The following is a 27,004-nucleotide window of genomic DNA, read 5'->3' on the forward strand; positions in this document are numbered from 1 at the left end:
CCAACTTTTACTGCAGAATTGTTTTTGTCATTTCAATTTATCAAAACCAATATCAGAAGTTATTCTAATATATGGGCATTGCTAGTTTATAAATAAATTAAAAAAATATATACATTTCTTGACCAATAAGTTATTGTTTGAAAATTTCAAATAAAAGCAGTCAGCCAATTGTAACATTTATTTGACTAAAGAGAGTAGTACATGAGATTAGTTGCTTGACTTGGAAGAAATAAAACCGCGTGTGGAAACTTCTAATCTCTAAAGTTCCTTGATGTTTCCTAACCCCATCTATGACGTTATGTTGTTGATTTTTAAATTAACTTTGAATAAAATAATAACTTCTTTCTCAATGTGTCAATCTAAATTTATTTTATTAATATAAATTAGTATAAAATTTAGAAAGTTACTCCACTCAACTTAATATTAGTCTAAATTAAATATCTTATTTATAAGGTACAAGCAAAATAAAAGATAGGAGGAAATTAAATATTATGAAGAGTTCGTCTCATAATAGAGTTTTACTTTTAGTATGACGCAAATAAATGTCCCCGTCTGAAAAATACATTATGTATTGACAAGACATGAATAGTTTGCATGTGAGACATTGCTACAAGTTGTTTGCTACGATTAGTTCATTTAATTTTGTTCGGAAGAACTTTGGGAGTCAAATATACCATCCAAATCTCATTCTTTGGATGAATCGTTATTTACGGTGGGATTCTTACGGATGATATGTGCATAAAAATATGTTGTATTATAGTTAGTCGTTGTTGTATGTGTCACGAGAATGTTGAATTGACAACTCACTTATTTTTTTGCATTGTTGAGGGTGACTAGTATATGAAATCTTTTGTGGAGTATCACTAAGATTCATTAGGTGGTGCTAGAGTCTTTGGGTAGTTGTTAGGAAATTTGAATTGATGCGGTTAATATGACAGACATACATAATTGAGTTATCATCTCAATTATTTTTTAGTGGACTATCTAGTTTGAGAGAAATCATCGAACTTCGTAGTTGTCCGATGCGTATCATTAATAATGTTATTATTATGATGTTTTTTGATATTCTCGAGGACTTACGAACTCAATAACCTATTGAGTAATATTTTTTATTTTTTTGTTTTCTCTTAATGTCATGTTTTTGTCGTTGTGCTCAAACGATTTTTATTAATTTTAATATATACATTGGACATTTAAAATAATAAAAAGGACAAAAACAAGTGCAAATTTGAAATTGTCCAAAATTCAAATATTAATGAAAAAGGAATGTTGAATAATTTAATAAGAATCATTCCCTCTTTTAGTCTAGTGACAACAAGAGGTGAATATTTACCATAAGATCATGGGTTTGAGTCCGTTAGGCGATAAATTTTGCGCTTAAGTGTGTTTGCGGACTATATTCAAATTATTTGTGTATTTTTTTCATAATTTTTGTAGTTGTATAAACTAGTCTTAAAATTGTGAGAATTTTTAATTAATTTGAGAAAAATATTTTAAACAAATTTTTAATTTTTTTTTTTATTTTAGAAAATTATTTGAAACATTTAAAATAGAAAATAGCTCAAAATAACTTAAGAAGAAGACAAACAGGCCTTAAGCCGGGTTTGGAATGTGTTTTGGAAAATGATCAGTGGCTCTTAGGCTTGGGATCAACTTTTGGTATCTTTGACACAACTCTTGTAAAATTTAAATAATTTATAAGAATTGGAGATCATAAATTTAAAATCTCAAAAGTTAAATTCATTAAGATTTTATTCAAATTTTCTGTTATCCTATTTTACTTTTGGTATATTCGTTGTACTCATTTGAAATCCTAATCTTCAAAGTAAAAGTACTCGTTGTTTCCATGTGAATGATGTGATTATTAATCCTCAAAATATATTTGAATTTGTCAGCCACATGCATGCCCTGTGAACCGATTCAGCTTAGGAAACTTTTCGGGTTGATCCTCATAAGTTACCAATTCTCAATTTGAAGACTAACATGAAGATGGGTTGATTGTTACAATGAGACCTTGTATTGAATAAGATTGTTATTTAGTTTCAATTTTACAATTTCTTCTTTATATATTTGAATTTTCAATCATGGCTTCTGTGCAGAGAACATGATAAAAGATTGTCTAACTTGGCTTGTGAAGTTGATTAAACCACAGGTTCTGCACAAATCTGCAATTTCCTCCTCTGTAAAGTAGTTGTATGAACTCGTAACACTCCTCTGCGCACACACATATTTCGTTTCCTCAAATCTCAGAACAACTAAACAAAAATCAAACAAATAAACGATAAATTAAACACAAGAATCACCTGAAGAAAAGCCCTCAATATCCCGGAATTGGCACGAAGAAAAGTAGTCCCAACAAAAACCCCACCACTTCTCAATACACGGTTAATTTCAGCAATCTGAGGAAAACAATAAGAAACAGTAAATGATTATATGGAAAATCCAGTTTTGTTATCTCAAAAAAGAAAAAACCCATATTGAAAAAAGCTGAATTTACAGCATTTGAAGGAGAAGGCCAGCAATGTAAAGCTGCACCAGCATGAACAGCATCAATTGAAGATGATGAAAAAGGTAGCCTAGAGACATCAGCCCTCACAAGAGCAAGATTACTGCCAAAATCAAATATAAGAAATGGATCTCGATTCTCGATTCAGGAAATTAACATATAAAACTCACCTTAACAAAATTGATTCATCATTCTTGATGAAATCGTAACACTGACGAAGCATGTTTTCAGAAAAATCAAGAGCAACAACTTTCGAGTATGTTCCAGATTTGGCAAATTTACGAGAAAATAAACCACTACCACAACTAACATCTACTATAATACCATCTTCACTAGGCTTGAAGTATTCCTGAGCCATCTCAAACTGTAAAAACAATCATTCATTCAATCAAAATCTCAATAACATGTTCATATCTCAATGTTACCACCTCTTCATCAGGCCCTGGAAAACCGCTACTATTGAAATTTTGACGCCAACCCCTTTCATACAAGAATGAAACAAGAGGACTCCTATTGAAAGGAAAAAACTGGTAGAAAGTTAGGAAATATCAAAGATTTGAGATACTATTTCATTGAGTAATACCAATACCTGAATAGTTCAGTTCTAGTTGGCTGGAATTCAGTGTATTCAGTTGTTCCAGCTGTAACAGTTAGATCCAAGTAAATGTTTTTACTAGAATATGTCTTCTTGCATTTGTTACACTGAAATCCAGACCTATAAATTGCTGGCCTGTAGTTTTTTTTATTAGAAATTTGATAGGTTAGGTTAAAAACATCTTTATTTGAAAAAGAACATCTTACAAGTTGAATCCTGGAGGCCCTTTTCTTATTAATGGCTCATAACAAATTGGACATGAAAACAAGACAACTTCAGTTGTAATTAGAGGCTGAACAATTGATAAAATCTGCAGCAACAGAGTGAGTGAGGTTTCATTGTTGGCTAATGAAAAGTTGACCCATTTCAATCAAAACCTTAAACTGAGATACTGTTGATTGATAAGCATTTAACAATCATATTATGAACAAAGAAAGAATCAAAACAAGATGAGCAAAACCAAGTGGAAGAAGATACCGGGTCCAGAAAGTCTGTTGCGCTAGCATGGATTTGACGGCGAAGGTTGGGTGAAGAGAAGCGGGTACTAAAGCGGGAATGAGGACGAGAAAGGTAGTGGAAGTTGAAGGTAGAAGCTTGATGATGATGATGATGAAAAGGGAGGAGAGAATATGAAGCTGCGACGGCCATTTGTTAGGGTTTAGAAGTGAAGTTATCAGATTTCGTTGATGGGGATTAGGATTGAACTCAAACGTTACAAAACTCATATGATGATTCAGGTGTTGATTGAATGATCGGCCTTCTTTTCATCTGCGTGGACGATCGTACAACATAGACACCATTAGAGTACCAAAACCATCAGCCTTTTTTTAATAAAAGAAACCCAAATTAAGAAAAGACCAAATTGTCAAATTTGGGTTATTAGGAGATAATTGAGATTTAAGTTTTTTTTTATTGTTAAAATTATACAAAATATAATTTTTTTTAACGGTTTCACAAATTCGGTAGGTAAGCTACCGAATTTAGTAAATCGACAATCAAATTCATCAATTCACTCAAATTCGGTAGTTAAGCTACCGAATTTAGTAAATCGACAATCAAATTCATCAATTCACTCAAATTCGGTTGTTAAATTAGTGCGGATTCGAATTTGAGTTTTGAAATAAACTAAAGAGTGAAAAAAATTAATAATTAGTTATGATTTTGAGAAGATATTTTTTAGATAGAAATATTTAAATGATATTAATATATAATAATAAAATAAAAAATAATAATTTAAAATATAAGTTATTTTAGTATTTTTGATTAATGAATTTAGTAATGTGATTGACAAAATGGTATTTAATTAGTTTGAGTTATTTGATATTATTAATATATATTTTTTTTATTTATTTGTTTATATATGATATGTCAATAATAAGAGAAAACTTCGTTTATATAATTTTAATAATATGGAGTTACAAATTGTTAAGTTGAAAATAAGCGTCAAATAAAATAAAAATTTTAAAAACAAAAGAGAAAGCTAAAAATGCCAAAAGGCTAAAATGTTTAAACTATTTTTTTCTCTAATTTCTCAAAAAATTAAATTAGGTGGTGACTCATAAACATAAACGAAATCGGTAGAAAAATTACCGAAGTCTATAAGGACTTATTTTTAGGTCGTACAGAAACTGACGACTCTATTAAGACTCATAAACATAAACGAAATCGGTAGAAAATTACCAAAGTCTATAAGGACCTATTTTTAGGTCGTACAGAAATTGACGACTCTATTGAGAATGTAATGCTTGACTTGAAACAAACTGCTAATTAGAAAGACATTACACTCTACAACACTCGACCTTAAAAGAAAAGAAACCTAATGAAAGATACAAAACAATTGAAATCAAAACCTTATACATGTACAAACTGAACATGACTTTTAACCAAATAATCATCTTGGTGGATCACATGCTTGCATTGTGACACACATTTGGACAGATGTGTTACGCATATGATTCTCTTCACCTTTTTTTTATGAGTATATCCCGCATTGCGATAAATCAATTACAAAAGAATACTAAACCCTGATTAGACTAAATTCATGACATCTATCAAATCTTTTATGCATCCCTATTATGAATTCTTAAAATCTCACGAGATGGGTTTAAAATAAAGATTTCAAAACTCAAGAAAATATGTGAGCTAACCTTTTATGTACCCTCATAAAAAAACATTAGACAAAACGAGAATTCTGATTCCTAAAAAATCCATGAACAAAAAAAGAAAAAATGATCTTCTTCCCACTTTCATAATTCTTTGGAATACTATACTAACATTTCTCATTAGGATCTTTTTTTTAACAAAACATAAAATAAAAACAAACAAAAGAATCTATCATTTTGTAAATACACGTAAGGGACTATGTGTGAGTGATTCTCCCGTTTTATACTTATAAGCTAAGTAGACAACTTATTCAAAGATTCAGTCTCATTCTAATAAAAATTTCTTTCCTTTGTAATCATGAGAAAGACCGAGACTCTGACCCCTCTAAAAAAAGAAAACAATGATGATGAACATGAGGATTTCAAGAAATGAGTAAGAGTAACGTCGAGACTATCGTTTAGAGGACTGTCTTGAAAGGAAACCGTTTATTTCACAGAAAAAGATTTGAATGAAAGATAATCAGTTGAGCTCGGTCTCGTATTTCTCTGAATGCTAAGAAGAGTTAACTCTCAAAGAAAATCTGCGAAGTGAAAAAAAAAATTAAGGCCAAAATTGAAGTCACAAGTTGAAAGAGGACGTCATATCTCTCACCGCTGCCTAGATGAGGTGTTTGAACTCAATGGCTACAAAAAATAAAAGAGCAAATGTACTCGTTGTGGTTAAGATATTGAAATTACCACTCGTCGTTTCATAAGAACGCAAGTGTACCGATTTTATTAAATATATCTGTGGTACTAAAAAAAGCTCTCGTGTTGGTTGAGGTATTAAAATCACTATTTATCATTTTTTGTAAAAATGTAAGTGTACCGATTCTACTAGATATATACCGGGTGCAAAAATATGACTCATAGTGGTCGGTATATTGAAATCACCACTCATTATTTACCTAGACTTTGTCTATATTGCAAAAAGTAAAAACTCGAGTGTACCGATTCTATATGATACACCCCGAGTCCAATAAATTTCTTTCAAGTCAAGAGCTATAAAACATTCTCTAAAATCTGAAACAAAATGAAGATGAGACAACCTTTGATGAAAGTGAACCAAAGTGGAGGTTTATGACAAAATATCAAAGTGGTTGATGCTCGTCCAAACTTTTTCGAGAGATTAAAAGTCAAAACAATCGTTTAAACACAAGATCGAGTTCATGATCGATGACTTATAAAAAAAACAAAAGAAAGTCGATTTTTTTAGACAATCCAAAGAATGATAATCAAAGCTTAATTATGAAAATATGTCCACTCCAAATGATTGTGATAATTCGTCTAAAAAAAGAAAGGGTTAAGGCTTCATTCTAACTCCCGAAAAAAAGAAAACAAAAAAAAACAAGACCCCTATGTCAATACTAGGGGCATTTAAAAAAAATTAAGTATAAGTAAATTTTCTTTGGACTACGTAACTTAAAAAAAAAAAAAGCAACAAGACCCCTACGTCAACACTAAGGGCATTTTTCGAAAAAAAAAATAGAGTGATGAAAAACTTAAGTCATGGACTAAGGGCATTTTGTTGGGGAAATGTGTCGCTAAATAAAATGAGATTCTTACGTCAATACTAAGGCTCTTTTCAGAAAAAAAAAATGAGGTATAAGTCAATTGTATTAAGACTACGCAACTTTTATGAAAATTAAACCGTTGAATTAAAGTACTTCGGTATTTTCATAAACCGTGAAAAAATAAGGATTGCTATGAATGATGCAATTCTAACACCTAAAGGTGATTCAGAATTGTGATCAATATTAGATATATGACAAGAAAAAAAAGTGTATATGAATGATATAATTCTAACATCAAAATGTGACGATGATTCTGAATTGTGATCAACAATGGATAAATGTCATAGAAATAAAAGATGTTTATGAATAACATAAATTTAACACCTAAAGGGGATAGTGTTTCTGAATTGTGATCAACATCAATATATGTCAAAGAAAAAAAAATGTCTTTGAACAATTCTAACACCTAAAGTGGATGGTGATTCATAATTATTATAAAAAATTGGATAGAATAAATCCAAACGGACCCTTTTTAAAATATTTTAGTGTCGTTTTTTATTTTTTTTCGGATTTTTTAAAAATATTTTAGGACTTTAAATGTAAAAAAAAAAATCACACTAAATGCTAAAATCAAACAGGCTCTAGGCTGATTAGGCATGGGCACCAGGTGGACAGTTTGTTCAGGATGGCCGGCAGGTTCTGGGCCAGACTAGGCGTGAATTGGGCCGGGATCAACGCAGTTCAACTGCTCGTCAAGGCTGTAGGTTTTAAGCCTTGGTCTAGAAGGCTCTAATCGTAATTCTAAATACATGTGGAGCTTTGTCTTCTTATGAGTTTACCAAAATCTTTATTATGTCCTTTAGAATTAAAATGAACCTTTAAATTAAGATTGGCAGTAAATTTTAACCATTTTAAAACTGAAATTCGAGGCTTCTTATTAGACAAAGACATTTTAATTTTCTGGGATTTGATTTTAAAATGTTTTTAACATCGTATGAATCATGTTAGGAAACTTTTAGAATCACTCTTCTTGAGCTAAAACTCAAGAACATTAAACATAATTTCAAAATTCTTAAATTCAAAAATGTGCTTTTTTGATTCAGTTTGATTTGGCTTATAGTTTGTAAATGATCTTAAAATCAATTCTAAATCAAGAAATCAAATGTTCACACAGTATTAAAACCACTTGTACTAAAATGTGAAAATTTCAAATTTTATTAATGACATGAATTAGAACGTGAATGGAAGCTTACAATGAGTTGGAGAACATTTCTAGACCCTTATGAAAGCTTTTGGTTGAACTAGAACCGAGTTTAAAGCTCTGTACAAGGTCTTAAAAAAACTTAAAAGCTTGAAAATTGTAATTGCGGATTTTCTAAATAGCTTGATTGATTGATGATGTGAGACTTGATCCTTGTTATTCGTCTTGGTCGGAGGAAACTATTTATAGCCATTCAAGGTCGATTGATTGATCATGTGGATCAAATTTGAGACAAAAGTCATTAATCATGTCTTGCTCGACCGATTTCTATTCATTTAAGTTATCATTCGAGTTAGGCTTATAAGAGAAATGAGCAACAGTTAGGGTGATCATATGCATTTTTAAATTTTTTTCATTTGGCCAAGCATTCGCGAAATTTGATTTTTGAAAAAATCAAACTTCAATTGTTCTTATCTAGACGACGCAAGGAAGAAGAAGAACTAGTCCGCGAACATGCGGTTTCTAGGTGATCTGTCCATGTCTGTTAGCAACTGTTGGCATTTGAGCGATTTGTTTGTCCAAACGTTAGCCTTTTTTCTATTAAACTATTGAGATGCGGAAGCGCTCTCCTTCCGTTGTACTGAGTGACGCAGTGGGCTGGCGTCGGTTGGATGATGGTCAGATGCTCATCTGATGGTCGTTTGGCTTTCTACAGCTTTATTGTGGTTGGTGTTGATTGCACTATATCACAATATATTTTATGCCTTAAAACTTGTTTGAAATTAATTATTCTTTCATCATTTTGACTTTATTTTAACATTTAAAATGCATAAAATTAATTAATAGACATAAATTTTATATTTTATTTAATTTATTTTTTTTTATGTATTTTAAGGTTTTATTTTTAATTATTTTGGGATTTAAATGGATAAAAAGTTTGTCCAAAATAATTTTTTAATTTAATTAAATCCTAAATTTAATTATTTTAGATTTAAATAAATAAAATTATGTACCTAAAATATGTATTTAATTTGTATTTAATTATTTTGGATTTATGAAATATTCATTTATCTAAAATTATTATTTTTGTTAGAAAGTTTATTAAATAAAATATTATTTAAAAACTTAACATTTTATTAAAATTTGATGGTTTATTATTGTTCAAGTAGATCATTTGCATATTAGATTTTGTTGTTGTTGCAATTTTTATATTTAATTATGTATTGAAATAGAGAAAAAAAAAACTTAACTAAAAAATAAGTCTCGTTCCTTTCTAGACTAGGATTGCAAATGAGTTAAGTCGAACTCAAGTTAGCTTGCTTGAACTCGAATTTGACTTGATTAAGTATTTATTAGTTCGGCTGGAACTTGAGTTCGAACGAGTTTATAAATTTGAACTCGAACTCGACTCGAATATTTACCTAAAAGTTCGGCTAGATTCGAAAAACTTGAATTAAATTAAATTTTCAAATATTTGTAAAGAAAAAAATATATATATTAGATTTTAATATTAATATACATAAATAAATATAATTTATTATTATGTTCGAAAAAGCTCGACAAGTTATCGAACAAATATTATATGAGTTCAACTCGAATATTAAACGAGTCGGTTCGAGCTCGACTCAAACTTAGTTAAATTCAAACTCAAGTCAAGTTTTGATCAAACTATTCGTGTGCCGTTCACGAGCAACACAATATTCATAACCTATTTTTTTATTTTTAATAATTTGCTTATTAAAAATATGGCAATTGTTTAATAAGAGACCCATATTTACTGAAGTTGTAATATTGGTAGAAAAGTAATTAAGCAAAAGAAGCCGGACAGGGGCAGCATGTCTAAGTAGAAGTAGTGCCAAGTGGCATGTGTCTACCCTTTGGAAGTCAATGGACCACGTGGACATGCCGATGCTGAGCTGCTCCATGTCAGTCACACAAACTGTAAAGTCTAATCACCAAGAACCATTTATTTATTTACCTTTTTTCAAATAAAATTAGCATTTTTCATATATATTTATTTATTTTGACGCATTTTAAAATTTATGATAATATAGTTATAGACAATTGATTTTGTTAGACGATTAAGGTTTTTTTAAAAATTTAGATATGGAGAAAAAAATAATGATATGTGATAATTTTGAGAAAATAATGATTATTTTTGATAAAAATATTTAAAGGGTATTTATATATATGAATAAAATAAAAAATAATAATTTAAAATAAGGTATTTTAGTATTTTAGTTAATGAAATGAGTGATATAATTGTTGAGAATTGATTGATTGAAAATTTGATTTTGGTTGGGTTTTTTTAAAAACCTAAAGAGAACAAGGTTTTAGATATAAAGATTATTGAAAAAAAAAGTTAATCATAAATGTTTCTATCATTTAATATTATACTACTATATAAATAAATTGACGAAAAATTGACTGAAATAATTATAAATTGACTGAACCAAGTTCTAATAGATTCATAATTTCATATATCGATCATGACCGCTTTGGTTGGTGATTAAATAATAAAAAAATCGACAATTTAACCGACCGACAATATATATGTGTGTTTTGATATCTTTTAAATTATTATATTTTGGGGAAACAATTTAATGTCATTTCATTAAAAAAAACTCAAAAGAGAGAAATGAGTTTCAAGAAACAATGTTAGACAGACTTTAACTTTGTTGAAAATACCAACTGAGTTTCAAACAATTTAATTATAACAAACCATCAAATAAGAACTATTTTAATATTCATTTCCTTGTAATGATTTTATAATAGGGGATATTCCATCTTTGACTGAACTTTCAACTATCTTCATTAATCGGAATTCCACTCCATGTATGTATGAGAGCGTTGCCATTAGAAATAATATCATCCCAAACTTTTCCTTTTGTTCTCTTATTCATGCTATGCATTCTTGTATTTCTTTCTCTCCAGGTATTGTAGACTAGGTTCCAAAGATGCATTTGAAAACATTCGCGTAGGAGTTATCGCCTTTAGCTTTTTTCTTTACAAGTTCTATGATTTCGTTCCATGTACCTGAAAGTTAGTGATATTAATGTTCTGAGCAAAATTGATCCACAGTTTAAATACAAACACGCACTCCCCAAACAGATGGTCTTCTTTTTTTACTACGCAGATTGGGCAATTAACGTATGAAATATTCATATAATTCTTAATTTAATTTGTCTATTTTCACAAATCTTTTCCTAAATGTCAGTCAAAGGATGAATTGGTGTCGAGGTATAACATTTGAAGGTCAAACTACTTTATGTCGATCGACCACCACCTCCTTTGTTCTAATGATCTCCCATGTTTTTTTTGTCACAAACTTTCCATTTATAATAGTATCACATTTTTGTATAGTGTTTCTATTGAATTGTATATTATTAATCAGATTCAGAATTCTAACTCTTTCTGAAATACTCCTCAGAATAGAGTTTTTTTCCTTCTTGAATATCTCCGACTAAGTACAAAAGACAAATTTTTTATTATGACTCTAATAGATTGAAATTCCTCAAAAAAAAGAATTATGAGATTGTTCTCTATTTATGATCGTGTCAAAATAATCTTTTTAATTATTTGTCTTTATAGTATAGTAGTAAAAGTTGAATATATTTTTGGCACACATATTTATTATTTTATATATTTAATAATTTTTTTCTTAAACTTATTTAATTTAATTAATATTTTAATATATTTTTTTAGGTTAAATAGTTGTTTTATTATAATTTTAAAAATATTTTAGAATTAGTTATTTTATTATATTATATATATATATTATTTTCTCAACGATTAAACTGATAAATCGACCGAACCGATCTTGTTGTAACCGAACAAACCGAACTGACATTTAATCGTCAATCTACGGATGAAAATTTTAAAAAACCGACATAAATGGTTGAGATAATTTTTTGCGGTGATAAAATGAAACCGAACTACACACTTAATATATAAATATATATATTCTTTAAAAAAATAGAAAATTAATTATGTCGACAAATTTGAAAGGTGAGTTCCGACATGATATTTACATGTCAACAATTTTTAATTGATCCAAATATGTATTATTGGGGGACAAGACAGACATACAAACAAATGAACAAATTAGTCTAAAAATTGGATTTTCTTAATTTATTATTTATGATAATGTTTATTATGTTCTCATGTTATAATCTTAGTAGTCTATAATTTTGTAAATTATTTTAGGGTGCGACTGTATATAGCCTCACCCAAGGCAGGTCGTGTATATATATTGAAAAATCTTATTTAGTATAAAATATAAATAATTTAAATGAGAAACATTTTGTAAATTAATGAATCACATTCATTATAAGATATTATGGAAATGAAAAGAGATGGATAAAACTAGGGTTAATTAATGGGATGGAGATGAGCTAATTAGCAGCTCTGGTCATTCAAACCCATGCCCCAGGCCCTGATCGAATCGAATTGGCACATCACTTACAACTGTGGCCTTTATATATATGTAACATTTAATTATAATATATATATATATATATATAATTAATAATGATAGCTAGTTAGATATTCAATCAAAACTCCACTACTTGCTACATACATGCATCATTTAATTTAACTAGTATTTATCTCGTGCATTTTCACGATTAATAATATAAAAAATCGTGAAAAAAAATTACGGATAACATTTTTAATTTTATTTTTAACCGTTTTAAATTTAAAGGCGGCTCAACCCACAATCCGACCCAAGTATCCAAATTAACTACAGCTCTCGACCCGGCAATCCGGACACTTTAAAAATTAAGCATCATTATATATATATATAGATTAGTTAGTTAAAAAGTTGAACTTATATTAATATTAAAACGTCCCGCGTTTATCAAATTTGGTGTTGAATTTGAAATAAAAAGTCTTTGTAGCCTAGTTGGTTAAAGAGTTGTACTTGTTTTGTTAGGTTGCAAGTTCGAAACATAACACTAACATTTTTAATTTTATTTTTAACCGTTTTAAATTTAAAGGCGGGTCAACCCACAATCCGACCCAAGTATCCAAATTAATCACAGCTCTCGACCCGGCAATCCGGACACTTTAAAAATTAAGTATCATTATATATATATAGATTAGTTAGTTAAAAAGTTGAACTTGTATTAATATTAAAACGTCCCGCGTTTATCAAATTTGGTGTTGAATTTAAAATATAAAGTCTTTGTAGCCTAGTTGGTTAAAGAGTTGTACTTGTTTTGTTAGGTTGCAAGTTTGAAACATAACTCTAGCATTTTTAATTTTATTTTTAACCGTTTTAAATTTAAAGGTGGGTCAACCCACAATCCGACCCAAGTATCCAAATTAACCACAGCTCTCGACCTGGCAATCCGGACATTTTAAAAATTAAGCATCATTATATATATATATATATATATATATATATATATATATATATATATATATATATATAGATTAGTTAGTTAAAAAGTTGAACTTATATTAATATTAAAACGTCCCGCGTTTATCAAATTTAGTGTTGAATTTAAAATATAAAGTCTTTGTAGCCTAGTTGGTTAAAGAGTTGTACTTGTTTTGTTAGGTTGCAAGTTCGAAACATACCTCTAGCATTTTTAATTATATTTTTAACCGTTTTAAATTTAAAAGCGGGTCAACCCACAATCCGACCCAAGTATCCAAATTAACCACAGCTCTCGACCTGGCAATCCGGACATTTTAAAAATTAAGCATCATTATATATATATATATATATATATATATATATATATATATATATATATATATATATATATATATATATATATATATATATATATATATATATTAGTTAGTTAAAAAGTTGAACTTATATTAATATTAAAACGTCCCGCGTTTATCAAATTTGGTGTTGAATTTGAAATAAAAAGTCTTTGTAGCCTAGTTGGTTAAAGAGTTGTACTTGTTTTGTTAGGTTGCAAGTTCGAAACATAATTCTAACATTTTTTATTTTATTTTTAACCGTTTTAAATTTAAAGGCGGGTCAACCCACAATCCGACCCAAGTATCCAAATTAATCACAGCTCTCGATCGGGCAATCCGGACACTTTAAAAATTAAGTATCATTATATATATATAGATTAGTTAGTTAAAAAGTTGAACTTATATTAATATTAAAACGTCCCGCGTTTATCAAATTTGGTGTTGAATTTAAAATAAAAAGTCTTTGTAGCCTAGTTGGTTAAAGAGTTGTACTTGTTTTGTTAGATTGCAAGTTCGAAACATAACTCTAACATTTTTAATTTTATTTTTAACCGTTTTAAATTTAAAGGCGGGTCAACTCACAATCCGACCCAAGTATCCAAATTAACTACAGCTCTCGACCCGGCAATCCGGACACTTTAAAAATTAAGCATCATTATATATATATATATATATATATAGATTAGTTAGTTAAAAAGTTGAACTTATATTAATATTAAAACGTCCCGCGTTTATCAAATTTAGTGTTGAATTTAAAATATAAAGTCTTTGTAGCCTAGTTGGTTAAAGAGTTGTACTTGTTTTGTTAGGTTGCAAGTTCGAAACATACCTCTAGCATTTTTAATTATATTTTTAACCGTTTTAAATTTAAAAGCGGGTCAACCCACAATCCGACCCAAGTATCCAAATTAACCACAGCTCTCGACCCGGCAATCCGAACACTTTAAAAATTAAGCATCATTATATGTATATAGATTAGTTAGTAAAAAAGTTGAACTTATATTAATATTAAAACGTCACGCGTTTATCAAATTTGGTGTTGAATTTAAAATAAAAAGTCTTTGTAGCCTAGTTCGTTAAAGAGTTGTACTTGTTTTGTTAGGTTGCAAGTTCGAAACATAACTCTAACATTTTTTATTTTATTTTTAACCGTTTTAAATTTAAAGGCGGGTCAACCCACAATCCGACCCAAGTATCCAAATTAATCACAGCTCTCGATCGGGCAATCCGGACACTTTAAAAATTAAGTATCATTATATATATATAGATTAGTTAGTTAAAAAGTTGAACTTATATTAATATTAAAACGTCCCGCGTTTATCAAATTTGGTGTTGAATTTAAAATAAAAAGTCTTTGTAGCCTAGTTGGTTAAAGAGTTGTACTTGTTTTGTTAGATTGCAAGTTCGAAACATAACTCTAACATTTTTAATTTTATTTTTAACTGTTTTAAATTTAAAGGCGGGTCAACTCACAATCCGACCCAAGTATCCAAATTAACTATAGCTCTCGACCCGGCAATCCGGACACTTTAAAAATTAAGCATCATTATATATATATATATATATATATATATATATATATATATATATATATATATATATTAGTTAGTTAAAAAGTTGAACTTATATTAATATTAAAACGTCCCGCGTTTATCAAATTTGGTGTTGAATTTAAAATATAAAGTCTTTGTAGCTTAGTTGGTTAAAGAGTTGTACTTGATTTGTTAGGTTGAAAGTTCGAAACATAACTCTAACATTTTTAATTTTATTTTTAACCGTTTTAAATTTAAAGGCGGGTCAACCCACAATCCGACCCAAATATCCAAATTAACCACAGTTCTCGACCCGGCAATCTGAACACTTTAAAAATTAAGCATCATTATATATATATATATATATATATATATAGATTTCATTTTATCTAGGTGGGACATACATTAATTGAAGTCAATCAAACTATATGGGTTTTTGGGTTATTTTATTTTAGGTTAGAATGACTAAATAGAAGACATTGAAATATGATAAGTAATATATTAAATAAAAAAATATTTTAATGTTTTGGTAGATAAAAAAAGAGATGAGATAAATTAAATGAAATGATAGAAAATAATATGTTATTTAGAAACATTTTTTTCTTTATTAAGAGTTTGTTCGGATATTTGTAAATAATTTTTTATAGTGATTTTCAGGAGTTGTGTTTTTTATAAAAAGAAAACTTAAAATAAATTAATATATAATGATAAAATATTTATAATTAATAAATTTAGTGAAATAATAAATAAAAAATGGTTTGTATAATTGGATTTTTTTTAAACATAACTAATAGAAGGCCTCTATGTCGGTACTTAGGTACTCTCATTGTCTAGTACAAGGACTACATTAATTTGTCCCCTTCATACAAAAACTCAAATTAAATAAATCTCAATAAAAACTAATTCAAGTCTCAATAAAAAATAAATTAATTGTGTTTCTCTTTTAAACTTAAATGTATCATATTTTGCATTATTTTTATCACCCTTCTCATTAGATTTAACTATGAATATACTGTTATACATGGGTGGGCACATCTTAATTTTTTTCATTATAATTTACACTACTTTTTTTTTTTTGCTTTTTTAAGAGATTAATGATGAATTGATGATGATATATATATTTATGAGCATATGCAGCTAGCTAGATCTACTTCTAGTATATATATATATATAGAGGTAGGAAATATAAGATGAATATTAATCTAGCTTCTCTCTTGAAATTATGAGGCCTTATAATTTCAAATTGCTCTCTCTTATTCTCATATGTCTTCTCATGAATATTTATGATCATGAATATCAGGTTCAAGGTATATATATAATCTTATTCATTCTCAATTACATGTTTGTAAATTTTGTAGGAAAATTGTATGGAGAATGATGTTTCATTTCATTAGTAGAAGAAATAATTTTTAAATTTCCGTTCCACTCATTGAATGACACATCGATCGCTACAAAATTTTCTTTATATATACACAACCTGATATATACTTGTTATATAATTATTATAAGCAGAGCAAAAACCATCAACCTCATATGTAGAGAAGATTAATATTATTGGAGCCAATTATAACAATAAAAAGTTGTCGGATTCCAAGGTCGTCGCAGGTGGATATCCGCCAAGCGTATTCGAAGAAATTGCTGGAATGGATTATTCTCCTGCAAGAAGGAAAACTCCAATACACAATCTTTGATCATCCATCACTCTATTATATAGTTAAGCAAGGGATCCATGATCCCTTAGATTAGTACCATGTATTATTTTGGTTACTATTATTGTCATTAGTCACCAACAACTATATTTTAGAGTAATGATAGTTTGAGAGCTCGAGCCACTAATTTATCGGTTAATATTTGAGTTGGTTGTGTAAAAAAATTGTGATCATTTTGGTGTATGTAGAATTTACATGTTTTTGTTATGAACTAGGGTAATTTAAATTGAATGAGTCTTGTTCATGAGGTTGGTATAAAAGTGGACTCTCATTTTCTATAAATATATATTGAATTGGTTTAAGTGGAGGGCTTGATCTCTTATAGAGAATTAACCATGTTTCTAATTTTTTTACCTTTCAATTTTAAAAAATCTTAACTGGGATGGTTGGAAATCAACTAAAGAAAATCTTCTTTTATTTCTATAATAATAAATTCATAATTATGAAATATATATATATATATATTATACTTTAATTAATACTATTTTTAAATTTAGAATTCATAATTTATAAATCTCAATAAATTCATAATTATGAATATATATATAGTATTGTCTTAGTCGAGTTCTTTAGTCGCACCAAGAAAAAAAAATCAACCTTGATCACATTTTATACTAAGGTAGTAGCTTTTTTCCGATCAAAATCCAAGCCGCGATCAAGAGAGAAAGGTCAATGCCTCGATTTTGAAATCGACTGAGTTTTTTTAAGTTGCGGCCTAGTTTTCGACCTAGACCGACCAATACCGACCGTGACCTACTTTTTGACCTTGGCCCATTTTCGACCGAGGTCGCGACCAATCCTGGGTCTGTCCGCATGCGCTAGCTGCGACCGATTCCTGTCTTCTCCAATGACCGAGCCTCATGTCATTCAGGACCTTTGATTTCATATTTTTGTTTTTTTAACTTTCCACTTAAATCCTAACTTTACAAAATAAAAACACAAAATATCTTCCTAAGGTCTTGTTTGGTTTTATTTGAAGACTAACTATAAGATTTGTATTCATTGAGGTAACTTTTGGATAAAGACTTCACTAATATGTTTTTACTTTTTTGTCATATATAGTAATTAAAAATATAATTTCACATGTATATGATATGATTAGAATAATTTGTACACATGTTTTAAGTCTTAGAATTGAAATAATTTATTAAATAATAAAGTGTAAAACTCATATTTTAAAAAATCACCAATGATTTAAAATAAAGATAGTCATTTATACCTGCGCTAATTTTCGAGTATTAACAATCATTTCACTAAACCGGAATCTGTGTTTTTACACATAAATTATGACTCTTTTCAATCTAATTTTTTTATAAGTTTTTTAATTGAACTTTTGACTTTGTTATAAATATTATTTTTCAATATAATTATTTTTATCTTATTTTATCTAATATATATTTTTTATTTCAAACTAAGTTTTAATTCTTTGTCTAATTATTTTTAAATCAATTTTTTAAAACATAATATTAAAAATATTTTTTGGAACAGATAAAAACCAAATTGTATATTAAAATTCTCTATAGATTCACACTTTCATTTTTTAATCAACCATTAGAATGATTTCAGTTTTTTTTTATATATATATAATTAATATATTTAAATTAAATAATAAAAAAATTAAGAATAATTAGCAATATTATATTTAAGTGGGGACCCAAATTAATTAACCTCGTTTGCTGCGACAAGTGACACTTCTCTTTTTCTCTCTCTAGTTTCCTCTGTTCTCTCTCTCTTCTGTATTTCTCTTCCCATAGCGTATAGTTGAAAATGTCCAAAGGAAGGATTTGCAGAGAAAAGAACGCAACGAGTAGAAGAACACAACCCACCATAACAGGTAACTCCGACTTCAGCCATTCTATTCATTTTCATTTTTCAACTATAGCGCCGGTCATTTCCTCGCCGACCCAAATCCAATCCCCTGTTCTCGCTTTCTTCATTGCAATCTTATCCACCTGACGACGCTTAATCAGGTACATTACCATCTTTATTTAATAATGATGATGATCTCATGAATGATTGGATGTATTCGGGAAATCAACGGTTGATGCTGTCAGTTTTTACTCAATTTTTGTATGGATTCATATAGGGATTGGGTTGGATTGGATTGGATTGGATTGTTCAGCTGAAATGAGGAAAACCCATAAAATAAAACCCTAGATTTGTCTTCTCTGAATGTATATCTGTTCCCATTTTTACACTTATTGGTTTATGATATTATAGATGGCTTTCGATCCGAACTCTGTGCCTATGGATTTGCGTCAATTGAATATAGTAAGAGCAATGCCTGAAGAGACTCGAAATACTCCGGTTACAGCACCAGGAAGGATCGTCGATGGTTACCATGTAAATGTAAATACCTCTCATGTTTATTATCCGCCGGCAACAATATCTGGTGATTCAGGTTTTATCCAGCAACAATATTTGCCGCCAGCCGGCTGGTGCCCTTCTCCTCATATGCCATTGCCTCCATCATCATCATCATCCAGTGTTCCTTCAAGTGATGACTTTGGGGATGATTCTGTTTCTGGTAGGAAAGTGAAATTCCTGTGTAGTTTTGGCGGAAAGGTTTTCCCAAGGCCTAGTGATGGAACATTGAGATATGTTGGTGGGCATACCAGGATCATTAGTGTGAGGAAAGATGTGAGTTTCAATGAATTAGTTCAGAAAATGGCTGATACTTATGGACGAAGTGTTGTGATTAAGTATCAGTTGCCAGATGAGGATCTGGACGCGCTTGTGTCGGTTTCCTGTCCAGATGATTTGGAGAACATGATGGATGAGTACGAGAAGCTGACTGAGAAATCGTTAGATGGGTCGGCTAAACTGAGAGTCTTCTTGTTCTCATCTTCGGATCTTGATTTGGCTGGAATGGTTCATTTTGGTGAAGTGCAAGATAGTGGTCAGAAATATGTGGAAGCGGTTAATGGGTTGATATCAGATGTTAGTTTAACAAGTTTATCTTCTAACCAGCATTCAGACGTCAATTGTTACTCTGAGGTTCTTGACAATGTTGTTTCTTATGTGGAACCATCTGGTAATAGGTTTGGAATTCATGCCGAACCCGAACAAGAACCTATTACACCAGTTAACTTCCAACCTGCTGGAACTTATTTGCAAGCATTTGGCTCTCCTCATTTCAATGTGAAACCGAATAATAATATGGTTCAGACATCGTTTTTGCAACCTCAAGATTTCAATGTTTCTCCCCATGGGGTCCCGGTTATGTCTGAAAGAAACCCGAGTTTTAATAATTGCTATACGTGTGAAAGTGTATTGCCTCGTGCCCATTCAGATCCGGTTGCACAGGGTCTTAGGGAAAGTCCTATGAGTAATAATGTGTCGGATATGAACCGAGTTTATCATACTATCCAATCGGATGAAATGATAACTGGTCATCTCAAGAACAAGTCATTGTTGGGTTCTAGTCTATTGGGGGTTTATAAAGAAGATGATAGAGAATTGGATGGAAAATTATCTGAATTTACACATAAAGATCCTTTCTTTCAATGTTCAACCACAAGTGAGATTTTCTTGCCTGATTTTTACCAGCGGGATTCACCCAAAGTGACGACGAATTTGGGGATTCATTCTATGCCCTCTGATCAGGAATCTTCTTATGAAAATACAATATTTTCTCTTGTCGATCAAGCTGATGGAGGAGGGGATACTTCAAACTCTCTTTTCAGTAACCAGGATCCCTGGAATTTGTGTTATGATACTCATCTTACCCTACCTAAACCTAATCAGCATTCTCAAATAAGCAAAGGTCATTCATTTATTTCCCCATTATTGATTGATGATGATCTTTTGATGACACTTTCATGTTAAAAATATCTCAATTTCTATTCTTTATGTTTTTTTTTCTATGTTGGGGTTTGAAATGATCAGCTGAGGAACAGATCAAGCACGAACTTCAAGCTGTTGCTGAAGGTGTAGCATCTTCCGTTCTTCAGGCACCAATACATCGGAATCCTTCCAACCCGGACTTAACTGGAAACAATGAGAGAAATTCCGAGGTTTTCCCTCTATTTTCTCCAATATATTAGTAAATTTTGTTTAGCCACTCACATCATTGAGTTTATTCAGGAGAAAAAGATTAATTTTGGATTCCCAATTTCAGATGGTATTGGAAGATTACAGGTCAGAGAAGTGATAAATCCTTCCTTCCTCTTGTCTGGTGGTTATTGTTTCTAAAAATATTCCTATTTTTGTTTATTGCAGATAATAAAGAACAGTGACCTTGAAGAACTTCAAGAACTGGGTTCTGGAACTTTCGGTACAGTCTATCATGGGAAGTGGAGAGGCACTGATGTCGCGATTAAAAGGATTAACGAAAGGTGCTTTGCTGGAAAAGCTTCAGAAGAACATCGAATGGTGCGATAGTTTACCCTTTTCGCTTCTTTATGAAAGTGTTTTGATTTCACTCATTTTGAATATGTTAATTAGAGAGATGATTTCTGGAATGAGGCGATCAAGCTTGCTGATTTGCACCATCCAAATGTAGTCGCCTTTTATGGTGTTGTCCTCGACGGTCCTGGAGGTTCTGTGGCAACAGTTACGGAATATATGGTCAATGGTTCACTTAGAACTGCTCTACAAAAGAATGAAAAGTAATTTCTTCTTCTGTTCCTGGTTTATTAGGTTCATATTCGATTGTATTTTGTTTGATGACTTGAATATTGGATTTCAAACAGGAGTCTAGATAGGCGTAAGCGTCTTTTGATTGCTACGGATGTGGCGTTCGGGATGGAATACTTACACGGAAGAAATATAGTTCATTTTGATTTGAAAAGCGACAACTTGCTTGTTAACCTACGCGATCCTCATCGTCCAATATGCAAGGTTAGAATTATTTTTCAGTCTGTTTTTTCCTGGACAAGTTATGTTTATTAGTTTTGTCTTGTCTTGTCTTGGTTTATCAAGGTTGGTGATCTTGGCCTGTCGAAGGTGAAGTGTCATACATTAATATCGGGTGGGGTACGAGGAACACTCCCTTGGATGGCTCCGGAGCTTCTGAATGGAAGCAGTAGTCTCGTATCTGATAAGGTTGATGTCTTCTCATTCGCAATCGTGATGTGGGAGCTCTTAACCGGTGAAGAACCATACGCAGACTTACATTATGGAGCCATTATAGGTACTTGTTTCATTTTGGTTAGTTATTATAGTTAATTTTCACAAATCAAGACTGAATTGGGATATTTTTTCCAGGTGGGATTGTGAGCAACACATTGCGTCCTGCTGTGCCCGAATCATGCGACCCGGAGTGGCGGTTACTAATGGAGAGATGTTGGTCTTCCGAGCCGTCAGAGAGACCGAGCTTCACTGATATTGCTAATGAACTTAGAGCCATGGCCACTAAGAGTACTCCTCAATCATCTCCCAGAAACTGATAGAGATGATGAAGAAAATGGTATTATTATTATTTTCTTTATACTTGTAGATGTTATTGAATGGATGAGACGTGTAAAAGACGTGTAAGTTTTTAGGTATGTTTCCATGGAGTTTCCTCCTTTCTTTCTTCTCTAGATATGTATAAGATGGATCGATCAAATCGACCCATATACAGCAACAGGGAAACAAGTTATCTTTTTATGTCAATGGGTCAAGGGGAGGAAGATGAACCATTGAAGAAGATCAAAGATGATGATGATGATGATGATGATGAATATGAACCAGACGGAAGAAGAAGCATTAATGGATGCTTTGATTATTATGATAAGTTGTTTGATCGGTTGAAGGGGACATGGTTGGGAGAGAAATTTAAGAAAATGAAAGAGTTTTCAGAAATGATGGCTGGGCCTAGATGGAAGAACTTCATAAGGAAGATCGGAATTAAGAAGAAACAGAGGAATCTGTATCAGTACAGTCTGGAGAGCTATGCTATGAACTTTGAAGATGATGATCATGAGATCATCATCATCATGTTCGTCGTGACTATCTTACGCCTATAGATCTTCATCCTACAGATCGCCCACTTATTTGATTGTAATAATCAAATTATAAAATCATTATAGATTCATTGTTCTTCAACTTTAGACTTTTCTTTGTTTTTTCCTTTCAAACATATATTATCTTCTTATTTAAGACTTTTCTTGTATTTTTTTTTATTGATATTATTTGATTAAAAAACGGGAAATTTGATAATATGACCCTAAAAAGTTAACTATTTTGTTTTTTAACCTCACTAAATTTGTTTTTGTTTTTTAACCTTTTTTTATAATTTTTTCCAATTATACCCCTGAATAACCTTTTCATTTTTTAATTTTTTTTTTTTCTTTCTTTTTTTTTTTCTTTCTTTTCTTTTCTTTTCCCTCTCTCCTCTCATTCACTCCCCTCCCGTTGGTCCCCCACCACCCCCCATCCCCCACATGTCCCCCATTTCCCAAACATTCCCTTCTTCCCCCAATCACCTTTCTTCTTCCTTTCCACCGCGACCCCACCACCCTCCCTTCCCCCAACTGCCAGCCACCGTAGTCAACTGCCGCCACGCCAACGACACAGCTCCGCGACGCCTGAGACCCAACTAAGACCCCGCGACGACGAGACCATCTAAATGGGTACGTTCATTTCTATCAATCTCATTTCATTCAAGTTATGGTTGAATGTCTGTCAATGTTATGGTTGAAATGCTGGGAAATGCTGGGAAATGATACGTAAACGAAATGCTGTCAAAGTCGGTCCACGCCCCACCCCCACGCCCACGCCCCACGCCCCACGCCCTACTCCCACGCCCCACGCCCTACCCTCACGCCCCACGCCCAACTCCCAACCCCCACGCCCCAACCCCCACGCCCCACGCCCAACCCCCACGCCCCACGCCCACTCCCCACGCCCCACGCCAAAGACCCACGCCCCACGCCCAACCCCCACGCCCCACGCCCACACCCCACGCCAAAGACCCACGCCCCACGCCCAACCCCCACGCCCCACGCCCACTCCCCACTCCCCACGCCCCACGCCCACTCCCCACGCCCCACGCCAAAGACCCACGCCCCACGCCCAACCCCCACGCCCCACGCCCACACCCCACGCCCCACGCCCACGCCCCACGCCCAACCCCCACGCCCACTCCCCACGCCCCACGCCCACTCCCCACGCCCCACGCCAAATACCCACGCCCCACGCCAAATACCCACGCCCCACGCCCAACCCCCACGCCCCACACCCACTCCCCACGCCCCACCCCCACGCCCCACCCCCACGCCCACACCCCACGCCCAAGTCTCACGCCCCACCCCCACGCCCACACCCCACGCCCAAGTCTCACACCCCTCGCCTAAGACCCACGCCCCACGCCCCAGGCCCCACGCTCAACCCCCACGCCCCACGCCCAAGCCCAACGATCCATTTATGGTAGGTTTTCTTTTGTACACTAACATTTAAATTTCTATCAATTGCAGATTCCAATTTATATGTTAGCTGTTTTGTCCTATATGATGGTGAGTGGCTGAAAGATGATGAAGGTGTTAGTTCTTTTGAAGCAAATTCTTTAGTAGGTGTGCATCTATCCCGAAATACTACATATGAAGAATTAACTGAAATCGTCTATGATGCTATTCGCGTGGACAAAGTGAGATATGATTTAGTGTTGAAAGTGAAGTATAATTGTCTTTTTAAAAGAGCTCCTCCTGCTGTTATCCGATGTGATAAAGATGTGATGTTCTATGTGCAACATATTTCGACTTCACACCAAGAGCAAAACACTCCTCTTTGTGTATCTTTACTAGAGAAGTCACAACCTTCACACCCAACGGATGAAATCCAAAGAGAGGAGGTTTCTGAATTTGAGCATGAAGATCCACTCCCCCAAAATGACATACACAATGCAGTAAATGAAGAACAACAAGTCTCATTTCTTCATCCGAGTGAATTGGTTGCTAGTACCCCCCCTTTTGAACCCAGGCCAGCCACTTCCCCTATGAGGAAAACATCCATTAATGTTGAGGAACCAATCCCGGTTGAAACACATGCTCAATTAACCCTTGAAAACGGATTGGAAGTGGGTACGTTTTATGAGAACAAAAAAGAACTTCAATTGAGGGTGCATAGATATGCGATGGCTAATCATTTTGAATTCAAAATCGAAAAGTCAACAAAAGTTCTTTGGTTTGTGAAATGTGTGAATGAGAATTGCAAGTGGAGGTTGCGTGCCGTGAAAGGGAAATTTCAAGAGATGTTTGAGATTCGAAAATTACTAAATGTACACACATGCTCAATTTTGACGAGGCAAGAGAATGTGAGGCAAGCACCATCATGGGTAATTGCGGAGTGCATCAAACATAAGTATATGGACCATCACCATGACCACATGCCTAAGAAAATAATGGAAGACATGCAGACAAATTATGGGTTTAAGCTGAAATATAATAAGGCTTGGAAGTCTAGGGAACAAGCATTAATGGCAGTGCGAGGAACAGTGGAGGAATCATATGGAAAATTGCCATCATATTTGTTCATGTTGGCGAAGAGTAACCCAGGTACCATAACTGACATTCAGACGGATGAGCATGGTCAATTCAGATATATGTTCATGTCTTTAGGCTGCTCAATCAGAGGTTTCAAGTATTGTCGTCCAGTATTGTCCGTCGATGCCAGTTTTCTTAAACACAAGATTGGAGGTCAATTATTGATTGCGATTGCATTGGATGCGAATGAACAACTATTTCCCCTTGCTTTTGGCGTTGTTGATTCGGAGAATAATAACTCTTAGACATATTTTATGCAACAATTAAAAGTGGCAATTGGATTAGTCCCGGATCTCGTCTTCGTATCTGATAGACACCCAAGTATTGCCAATGCTTTGTCCGCTGTTTTTCCAGAAGCACATCACGCGGCATGCACATACCACATCAAAATGAATATTATGGCCAAATTCAAAACCGATAACTGCCATGATGAGTTTGATATGGCTTCACGCGCATATACAGTTCCAAAGTTTCAACTCCATTTTGACAAGATCAAGACCAAGGACCCTCGTATTGCTGTCTATCTGGAAGAGATAGGATTGGAGAGATGGAGTCGTGCATTTTTTCCTGGTTTTCGATACAATCAAATGACAAGCAATTACGCTGAGAGCTTTAATAGTCAGTGCAGAAATGCTAGGAAATATCCCATATCAACATTGGCTGAGTATTTACGAATCACACTACAAGAATGGTTTCATGATAGAAGAGAAAAAGCTTCTAACCACACAGAACATTTATCTCAATATTATGAAAAGTACTTACGTGAACAAGCCGAGAAGGCCAGATTCTACACTGTTAATCCGCTTAACAGATTCGAGTTTCATGTGAATGACGGTGAACATGATTTTCAAGTTGATCTCCAAACTCGAACTTGTACTTGTAGGGTATTTGATCTATCTGGTCTTCCTTGTAAACATGCCCTTGCTGCTGCCCGTTCTCGGAAAACTATTCCTTATGAGTACTGCTCAAGGTTAGAGAATTATTGCATTGTTTAATTCTAAGATTGAATTTATATAACTTAAATGTTTTTTTCAGGTTTTTCACAACTGAAGCGTGGTGTATGGCATATGTAGATACATGTTATCCAGTTTGCGATGAAGGTTCTTGGGATATTCCAGAAAATATCAAGGAACGAGTTTGTCTAAAACCCCCCATCAAGGTTAAGAAGGGTAGGCCAACAACAAAGCGTAGGCCATCACAAGGTGAGCCTCGTAAGCCACAGAGACGGTGCAACTCATATGGCGGTCGAGGCCATAACAGGGCAACATGCAAAGCAGTGATGCCTGCACCATCTACTTCAAGACAACAAGTGGCACAACCTTCACAACCGTCACAATTGGCACAACCTTTACAATCTTCATCTTTGCCACATTCTCTAGACAATATTTCTTTTGGTTAAATTGTATCTTTTTGTTAAATTGTAAGTTTTTGCACCAACTGAATTAGTGACTATTCCATATGATGTTTTATATATATATGTAGGTGGTAGTTTTGTCCAGGTGGTATATGTGCAGGTGACTTTTTTTCTGTTGTAACATATCTGATGTGCAGGTGCCCAAAGGCAATAAGTGAGGCTTGGGCGTGGGGCGTGGGCCTTTGGGCGTGGGGCGTGGGCCATTG

General features: G+C 32.7%; 3 protein-coding genes across 3 annotated transcripts; 2 read left to right on the forward strand and 1 right to left on the reverse strand.

The window, feature by feature from the left end:
- Nucleotides 1-2,000: 2,000 nt before the first annotated feature.
- On the reverse strand, nucleotides 2,001-3,855 carry LOC124914820 (uncharacterized methyltransferase At2g41040, chloroplastic). The gene is made up of 8 exons (XM_047455431.1): nucleotides 3,579-3,855; nucleotides 3,308-3,411; nucleotides 3,096-3,236; nucleotides 2,935-3,016; nucleotides 2,677-2,870; nucleotides 2,498-2,609; nucleotides 2,304-2,399; nucleotides 2,001-2,214 (listed from the first exon to the last, which is right to left on the reverse strand). Exons 1-8 carry the CDS (start codon nucleotides 3,747-3,749, stop codon nucleotides 2,083-2,085), a joined length of 1,032 nt encoding a protein of 343 aa, XP_047311387.1. The 5' UTR covers nucleotides 3,750-3,855; the 3' UTR covers nucleotides 2,001-2,082.
- Nucleotides 3,856-18,923: 15,068 nt separating this feature from the next.
- LOC124916669 (3-phosphoinositide-dependent protein kinase B-like) lies at nucleotides 18,924-22,947 on the forward strand. Its single transcript, XM_047457417.1, has 8 exons — nucleotides 18,924-20,685; nucleotides 20,802-20,935; nucleotides 21,006-21,059; nucleotides 21,141-21,295; nucleotides 21,368-21,529; nucleotides 21,614-21,761; nucleotides 21,843-22,053; nucleotides 22,128-22,947. The coding sequence occupies exons 1-8, from the start codon at nucleotides 19,140-19,142 to the stop codon at nucleotides 22,307-22,309; spliced, it is 2,592 nt and encodes an 863-aa protein (XP_047313373.1). The 5' UTR covers nucleotides 18,924-19,139; the 3' UTR covers nucleotides 22,310-22,947.
- Nucleotides 22,948-25,782: 2,835 nt separating this feature from the next.
- Nucleotides 25,783-26,783, forward strand: LOC124916036. The gene is made up of 3 exons (XM_047456771.1): nucleotides 25,783-25,954; nucleotides 26,072-26,354; nucleotides 26,420-26,783. The coding sequence occupies exons 1-3, from the start codon at nucleotides 25,783-25,785 to the stop codon at nucleotides 26,781-26,783; spliced, it is 819 nt and encodes a 272-aa protein (XP_047312727.1).
- Nucleotides 26,784-27,004: the final 221 nt, after the last annotated feature.

Source organism: Impatiens glandulifera, chromosome 9, assembly GCF_907164915.1.
Source record: "Impatiens glandulifera chromosome 9, dImpGla2.1, whole genome shotgun sequence".
In the NCBI taxonomy this organism is placed as follows: Eukaryota; Viridiplantae; Streptophyta; class Magnoliopsida; order Ericales; family Balsaminaceae; genus Impatiens; species Impatiens glandulifera.